The sequence below is a fragment of the Sprattus sprattus genome (genome assembly GCF_963457725.1).
Source record: "Sprattus sprattus genome assembly, chromosome: 20".
Taxonomy (NCBI): domain Eukaryota; kingdom Metazoa; phylum Chordata; class Actinopteri; order Clupeiformes; family Clupeidae; genus Sprattus; species Sprattus sprattus.
This window is the reverse complement of record NC_137918.1, coordinates 10284143-10293101: the sequence shown is the minus strand read 5'-3', so window position 1 is coordinate 10293101 and position 8959 is coordinate 10284143. Positions and strand designations below refer to the sequence as shown.

Below are 8959 nucleotides of genomic sequence, written 5' to 3'. Positions count from 1 at the left end.
CTTTTAATATAATATGCTAGTATGAGATATCACTGCAATTTCATTGTAGACAATGTTATCAGTTGTATAATTAGGCCTACATAAATGTGTAAATGTCAAAATGGAAAACATTGTGTTTGGTTGTAGGACTCATCTGCCTGTCCACAGGCCACTAGGCTCTGGCTGGCAGCAGTTTCCATGGAAACAGCTGCACCAATGCAAAGGCTGTGTACAGTGTGAAATTAAATTGTGTGTGTGTGTGTGTGTGTGTGTGTGTGTGTGTGTGTGTGTGTCTGTTTAGATGGCTGCACTACAGAGACAGGTCATAGATTTTCTTGGCTACCAGTGGGCTCCCATCCTGGCAAACTTCCTGCACATCATGGCCGTCATACTGGGAGTATTTGGCACTGTCCAGTTCCGCTCACGTTACATCATAGTGGTGAGACACACACTACAATGCTTACACACACTACAATGCTTACACAGAAACACACACACACACACACACACACACACACACACACACACACACACACACAAACACACACACACACACACACACACACACACACACACACACACACACACACACACACACACACACATTTGGGCTCACATTCACATGTGTCAGATTTTGACAGTTGGCAATCAGTTTAGTTTGTATTTTGTAGTGTCCATATAGTTACTGAACAAGACAGGTGTCCACTGTTTATCCACCTGAACAAACAGACAACAGACAAGAGACAACCTGTGGCAGGCGTATGGTGAATGTGGTGTTCAGTCCAATCACTGTACAGCACAGATGATGAAGTAAAAGAGCCTGATCCGACTGTACAAAGCCTACGCAGAAGTTGTTACCAGCACAGAATGTGTTGCCAGGCGCAACATTATGTAAATGCTCTGGGGCCTTCAGGGCTAATGAGGCTAGCAGGACAACTGTGCAGCCTCTCAGCTGGTAGGTGTTGTTGTAGAGTTCACTGAGTCCTGGTTAACCCCAAAACACCTTCTCTTTTTGGTGCGCCTTTATAGCAGAATTCACACAAAGACAGGATTCATTGAATCAGTTTTCGTCTAGACAGGAAAGCCCTGTGAGAAATTGATCAGTATTTGGTCTGTGCAACTTCAATAATCTGTTCAGTCATCTCAAAAATCGCAAGAAAAACTCATGGCAGGAACAGGAGCAGTTACTCTGAGTGCAGTTGAATGCTTTATCACTACAGAATCAGTGGTTCAGCTCAGATTAGCTGAGTGCTACAGACAGTCTAGTGTATAACAGGCCCAGGGCACAGAGCCATCTTAGTTTAGCAGAGAATCAGAAGACCCTGGTGTGCACGTTACATAGTGGGCAGTGCCATCTAGGGGTAGCAAAGCTTCTTAGGGTAGTCTCAACCCCTTGCCCCCCAGAAGCAGGATTATGAACAAAGCGTTTGGTGTGAATACAAATAAAGATTTTGATATGTTTGATGAAGGATTACAACATTAATAGCCTTACTGTGAATATTGTTTCTCAGGAGTAGGATTAGCACATACTATTGTGGTCAATGTGTTTGCAAATGCTCACATTTTCATCTATTGACTGAGAATTACACACAAAGCTTATTTTCCCTTTCTCCATATCTGGTTTCTCTCTCTCTCCCTGCCGTGCCCTGACAGTATGCAGTGTGGTTGGTGGTCTGGGTCGGCTGGAACTCCTTCATCATCTGTTTTTACCTGGAAGTGGGACATCTCTCACAGGTGAGTGTATTTGGGAAGGACTGACTAATTAGTATTGGTGTCCTGGTAATTAGTGTTTATTAGTGTCTTAGACGCTGCCTCTCTTAATGCCTTTGCACAGGATTGATCAGATTGATCATTTCAACAATGCTCCTTAAATGCATTGGAGTGACAAGGAATCTTTATTTATTGGAATAATCAGCACCATAAAATGACATTTAGAAGAGGGCGCTGACACTCCTGTCATACTGTTCGTCTTCTTGTGCTGTCTATTTCTTCTAAATACAATTTCACAATCTCTGTAGGATAGAGACTTCCTGATGACATTCAACACCTCCCTGCATCGCTCTTGGTGGATGGAGCATGGGCCTGGGTGCCTGGTTACGGCGGTTCCTGACTCCCTATTGGCTCCTCAGGATCACCATGTTATAACTATAAGTGGCTGCCTCTTAGATTATCAGTACATAGAGGTGGTTAGTGCCTCCCTGCAGGTCTTCCTAGCTGTGAGTACACGTCCGCACACTTTGTCAACCAAGTATTGTGCAGTCATTGTCATTCAGTTTGACTGACCCTTCTCCCATGTCTTCTCTCCCCCCCCCCTCTCTCTCTCTCTCTCTCTCCCCCCTCTCTCTCTCTCCCTCTCTCTCTCTCCCTCCCTCCCTCACTCTCTCTCCCTTCTCCCATGTGTTCTCTCTCCCCCCCCCTCTCTCTCCCCCCTCTCTCTCTCTCCCTCCCTCTCTCTCTCTCCCTTCTCCCATGTCTTCTCTCCCCATCCATCTCTTTCAGCTGTTTGGCTTGGTGTATGCCTGTTATGTGAGTAAAGTGTTCCTGGAGGATGAAGACAACTGTGAGTATCCATTGACAAGCAGATTAAGCAGTGTTGTTGCTATCTTTGGCCACGTGTCATGTCTAAACAAGGCACTGAGCGTTGTTCCTCCTCCTCCTTCCTCCTCAGTGGATTTCATTGGTGGATTTGACTCCTACGGCTATCATCCTCCCCAGAAGAACTCACATCTGCAGCTCCAGCCTCTCTACACGTGAGAACAGCCTTTCCTTTATCAGTCAAACTAGCGTCTATATTACCAGTACTGGAGTAACCAGAGCCAGAGTCACCATACCAATATAAATGTAAATGTTGCCCATGTTCGCGCTGTGGACCCGTGTCCTCCCACACACTTCCCCTCTCCCTTCCCTGCTATTGTGTCCTTGTTCTCATCCCCTCTCAGTGATAACATGGAAACATGAACCATTTTTGGTTATCTATATATTCCACTGATGTTCACAGCATTTCTACATTTCCATACACACCCTTTATTTATTTCAGCTTTTCATTTATTCCTAGCTGCTTTTGTGCTTCTACAAAACTCATTTTTCTCATATTTTTGGTACACCATCAATTTGTTCATCAAAGACAAGCTGTCTCTGCTATGCCATCTCACCTCATTTACATTTGTATTCTTTTTATATACTGCTAAAACCATGACCATTTGCTTAGGGTGCCTCCCCAAAACCAGAGGCGAAAATTGGATGTGCGGAATGAAATGATAAACGATGCCGCGTGGCGTAGGGAGAAAGAGGGTGGAGAGGATGGGAACAAACGAGAGAGCAAAAGGAATACACTGTCTTGCTGTGAATTAAAACCGGGGGTAGTTTGACAGTTACACATCAGTAGCTTTAACAGAGGAGGGAGAATAGCGATTCAATGTTGAGTTGGCCAGAAGCAGAATCAGAGGATCAGTAGAGAGAACATGGTGAGTGAGAGTGCCTTGAGTGTATGGAGATGTGTTTTAGTGGTGGTAGATGATGATGATTTCATAGGTAAGGCCTCATGTACAATACAACAATTCTACTACGGGGGGGAGTTAATAACAAGTTGATAAAACATGGTGGTGGGCCCAGTTGACGGAACAGAGATGTAGGAAAGTAGTTTCAACAAATGAAAGAGTCCTTTTTCGTTCTTGCCTTATTAGAGCTAGCAGCCTCGAGAATAAAGAAAGTGTTCCTTTTCCCCCCTCTTTTTATCATCCACGCCTCACCTCACCTCTTCTTTAAGTCTTGTAAAACTCATCTAATACTTTTTCTGTAATGAAAAATTGCTGTTGAAGACTCAGTAACATACCTCTAATCAGAGTATGAATGTAGCTGTCGAAGACTCAGTAACATACCTCTAACCAGAGTATGAATGTAGCTGTTGAAGACTCAGTAACATACCTCTAACCAGAGTATGAATGTAGCTGTTGAAGACTCAGTAACATACCTCTAACCAGAGTATGAATGCAGCTAGTGAAGACTCAGTAACATACCTCTAACCAGAGTATGAATGCAGCTAGTGAAGACTCAGTAACATAGCTCTAACCAGAGTATGAATGCAGCTAGTGAAGACTGAGTAACATACCTCTAATCAGAGTATGAATGCAGCTAGTGAAGACTCAGTAACATACCTCTAATCAGAGTATGAATGCAGCTAGTGAAGACTCAGTAACATACCTCTAATCAGAGTATGAATGCAGCTAGTGAAGACTGAGTAACATACCTCTAACCAGAGTATGAATGCAGCTAGTGAAGACTCAGTAACATACCTCTAACCAGAGTATGAATGCAGCTGTCAAAGACTCAGTAACATACCTCTAACCAGAGTATGAATGCAGCTGTCCAAAACTCAGTAACATACCTCTAATCAGAGTATGAATGCAGCTAGTGAAGACTCAGTAACATACCTCTAACCAGAGTATGAATGCAGCTGTCAAAGACTCAGTAACATACCTCTAACCAGAGTATGAATGCAGCTGTCGAAGACTCAGTAACATACCTCTAACCAGAGTATGAATGTAGCTGTCGAAGACTCAGTAACATACCTCTAATCAGAGTATGAATGTAGCTAGTGAAGACTCAGTAACATACCTCTAACCAGAGTATGAATGTAGCTGTTGAAGACTCAGTAACATACCTCTAACCAGAGTATGAATGCAGCTAGTGAAGACTCAGTAACATACCTCTAACCAGAGTAAGAATGCAGCTAGTGAAGAGTGAAGACTCAGTAACATACCTCTAACCAGAGTATGAATGCAGCTAGTGAAGACTCAGTAACATACCTCTAACCAGAGTATGAATGCAGCTGTCAAAGACTCAGTAACATACCTCTAACCAGAGTATGAATGCAGCTGTCGAAGACTCAGTAACATACCTCTAATCAGAGTATGAATGCAGCTAGTGAAGACTCAGTAACATACCTCTAACCAAAGTATGAATGCAGCTGTCTAAGACTCAGTAACATACCTCTAACCAGAGTTTGAATGCAGCTAGTGAAGACTCAGTAACATACCTCTAACCAGAGTATGAATGTAGCTGTCGAAGACTCAGTAACATACCTCTAACCAGAGTATGAATGCAGTCTGAACAATGAAAGTACGCCAGATTAGACTTCAGCATTAGTATCTGCTTATCATTCCATGTGTTTCTGAGCATGTTATCTATGTATGTATGATACCGTATGGGTGGTTTGGTTTATGTATTTTCTTTTGCAGGTGACAGTTTAGCGGATCCACTGAACCTGGCTGAAGAAAGTGAGTTGGCACAGCACAGCTCTTTAGATCACTGTCAGCTCTGGCATCGGGCTGAATAAATTAAAAATAAACTTTAAAAACTGTATAAGTCTGTTTGTGTTGTTCATACCATATGATACTCCTGCTAGATGGTTGATTTGGTTCATTCTTTGATGCTAGCTATTACACTGTTATTCTAAAGACACTTGGTCTTTTGTTCGGTTTGTGTACAGTAATATAAAACTCACCAGGTTTGGACCTGAGGTTAGCCACTGACGATTCGGAATTTTAAATCTCGACAACTTCCTGCTCCCGGGATTTCTGGGAATTATTGTATACATGAACAAGTCACCAGCGGTGCTGCCATACAGCTGTTGGCCTACTTCCCATTGAGGATGAGATTTTTTGTCGAATCACATACATGCAAGAAACAGAGCAATCAGAGGAAACCATCTATACAATCCAAATGGTTTCTATGGTCTAATCCACATGGTTTCAAAGATATGACCAAGATATTAAACCTGTTTTTATGCTTCAAGGATGGAGCTATTTCAAATGTGTCTACCAGCTAGCGGTAGTCTCTTCTGGGTTTGCAAAAAAAGTATGGAGAACCTAAAATTACAATAAACTTAGAATGTCTCAAGCAATAAGCATGAAACAAACCTTGCCTTGTTAAAAGCCTTCCGACTTTCAGATGTCACAACAGTTTTGGACACTCTAAGGAAATGGGGACATCAAAACGTTCTGAAGATTCAGCGTCACTTTCGCTTTGGTGACTTTTGAGTGCATCACACATAATTTACATTCCATCGAGCATGACTCATGAGCCAGGTAGGTCATTAATGCAGGAGAGGGTGCCTTAGTGCAGTCAAACAGTAGAATGCTTGTGAATTCTTTATCACTCTCTCTCACTCTCTCAGTCTCTCTGCGATAACAGTAGCAGTCTATATGTGCTGCTGACATGAAGTGAAGTGGCAGAAAATAGCACAACAGTCGGACAACACATACTCAGAACCTGAACAAGCCACAAAAGAATGTCTTTATTCACTGAAAGTCATGGAAAAGGAAGGACGCACAAGGGGTTCGAAACACAGGAAAAAACGAGAGAAAAAAGCCACACTTTTCAAATGTAGAATGCCATGTTAGCTTAAGTGACATTTATGCATCTTTATGTCTTTTTTCACGCTGACCCTAGTAACATAATAGCGACAGGTGACTGAACAGATGAAATATGCCCTAGACTAAATGCTCTCTCACATATATTGGCACTCCGCCTTCATTAGTCCAAGTTTTCATATCTGATCAAGACGGTTTAAGACTAAAAGACTTTTGTTTCTTTGAAGGACCTAGTCTTCAAAGGCAGACATTAAATGTGCTTTTGCCTGCTTAATACAAAAGAAACGCTGCATGAGAAACCAGCCTTAGTGTCATCAGAAAGATGCCAGGGATAAAAAATCGTATTAGTTTGACAAGATCTGAGACAACCGGGAAAGAGCATCCAGAGTATCTCAGTCTCGTCAGACAACACCTAAGGGGTGAAGGTAGATGTGGTGTTCCTTATACTGATTAAAAATTCAGGGAACATGTAAAAGATTAATTTAAACTGACATGGCGTGGTTTAAAGAAAAAAGCCTTCTACAACAAATACTCTAGACAAACCTTGATACAAAAATACCTGACAGGAGTTTGAGGCAACACAGAAAAAAACATGCTATGTATTATTCTCTGAAGTCATTAATCTACATCTATAGATCACTTGGCAGGTTACAATACTGTAACACTTTACATTAAGAACCCCTGGACTAACATTAATGAAATGCAGTAGTTAACATAAATGAAGCATTAACTACAGCAAAAAAGACCAACTTGATGTTTTACCGTCAGAGATAATGGTTTGTTCCTGTAAACTCATGCACTGAATCATGTTAGTTTAAGAGATCTAGGATGTAAAGAGTAATGCATTTGTTAGCCTTAACAACAATAAACTTAAGTATTTAAAATCGATTAGGGTCTCGTAACACTGAAGTTAACAGTTTGTTTGTGTTAATTAATGCATTTATTATGTTAGTAATGTAACTAATGTGTAGTGTTACCACAATATTCACATTTTGGATAGCTGGCATGTTAAGAGTGGTTTGAGGCAGATATATTCTTATATTCTGATCTGATTAGCCTTTCTTTTTGCTATTTAATATTTGGCTAATATATCCATATCTATTTCCTATACAACATTTCAACTATGTTTCAGATATGTGGATCTACTGTTTTATCTCTCTATTGGCTTCCAAAGGGTCTGTACATTGAGTATAAGTTACTTCTCAGTATTAATGTCCCCTAGAATAACACAAGTGAGTATCTGGCTGCTACATTTCTTGGATTTTTATTTTTTTACTGCTCTTTCAAATGCTTTTTTTTTTGCCTAATAACCAGGAGTTAACTCAATGTCTCGAGATGCAACAGTCACAAACACTGTCAGCATCACCAATAAAAGAACTGGAACAAGATATTCCAATACTTCTGGTCATTATAACCTGTAGTCAGCATTATCTAGTATTTACAGTGTTTCACATTAATGGAGCATTTTCTTTTTCACAGTTATGAATTTCTGCCAAAGTAGATGGCTCTGCTCGCTACCATCAGAGTCTGCTAGCACTTGTGTACCACCCCATCCATTTGATGAATAGAATCATTTCATGTGTACATCGGCCAACTAACAGGCTGATACAGGTTTAAATCCGAACTCTTGAAACTTTTACCCACATTCAGATCCACATAGTAACAACACAGACTTGAACACATACATGCACCAAACTCATCTGTTTCATTTCAGCGACTTCCTCAACCACATCTGGAAACCAATGCAGTTTAACCTCACTGAGACACACACAACCACACTTAAAAAAATAAATATCCTTACTGACAGATCAACACTTCAGTAGTGCATTATTATACACAAATACTTGTACGATTTATGATTAAATAAACTGTTCCTAATGTGTTCCATATTTTACTCATTAAAATGGAATGGCAACATCTACATAGCCTCACAACTTCACAGTGGATTACAGCATTTGCCCTTAAGGATTTTACATGAGATTAATTTGCCTATTTCATTGGCCCTACCCACTGCTGAAGGTTTTTCAACCTTGTTACTGTATAAAAATGCATATCGGATATATAACTGTAGATGAGTATCATAAATACATGTACAATGTACTCCAATACAAATATATTCCTTTAAGTACATCCCTCCATGTAGTCTGAACACTAGCTGATAGCACGTTTCATTTGAGATAGCCACCCACAACAAAGGGCAAACACTAATGTTGCACTTAAAAATGGAAACTTACCACCAGAGGTCATAGACAGAAAGGAACAGATTGTCGTGCAATGAACTAGTCTTGATGCATCATGAAATCCTGTGCTGCACAACACATTGAGATGCACTTGATGTTAAATATTGTTTTCTCTGCTACTCAGATGGGAAAGAAAGTCATACTTTGACAGTATCACAGTACATAAAAAAAAAACCTCTTGTGTCCTGATGCGTGAGAGGTGTTGAATGAAAGCTACATTAATCTACTGGATGCCTCCAGCTTCCAATCTCCTTTATGGCTATGCAGAAAAAAACACCTCTATTCGAATGGCAAATAAGTCATTCGCTGTGTGATTTTTTTTTGTAATCTCTTTCCAGTTGGGTTTCATCATCACTACACTTGAGTTAA

General features: G+C 40.7%; 1 protein-coding gene across 1 annotated transcript; it reads left to right on the top strand.

Annotated features, from left to right (window-relative positions):
* Positions 1-280: 280 nt before the first annotated feature.
* On the top strand, positions 281-2733 carry nkain1 (sodium/potassium transporting ATPase interacting 1; the record flags this gene model as incomplete). The annotated part of the gene is made up of 5 exons (XM_080859321.1): positions 281-418; positions 1633-1713; positions 1998-2195; positions 2479-2539; positions 2648-2733. 5 exons carry the CDS (start codon positions 281-283, stop codon positions 2731-2733), a joined length of 564 nt encoding a protein of 187 aa, XP_080715447.1.
* Positions 2734-8959: the final 6226 nt, after the last annotated feature.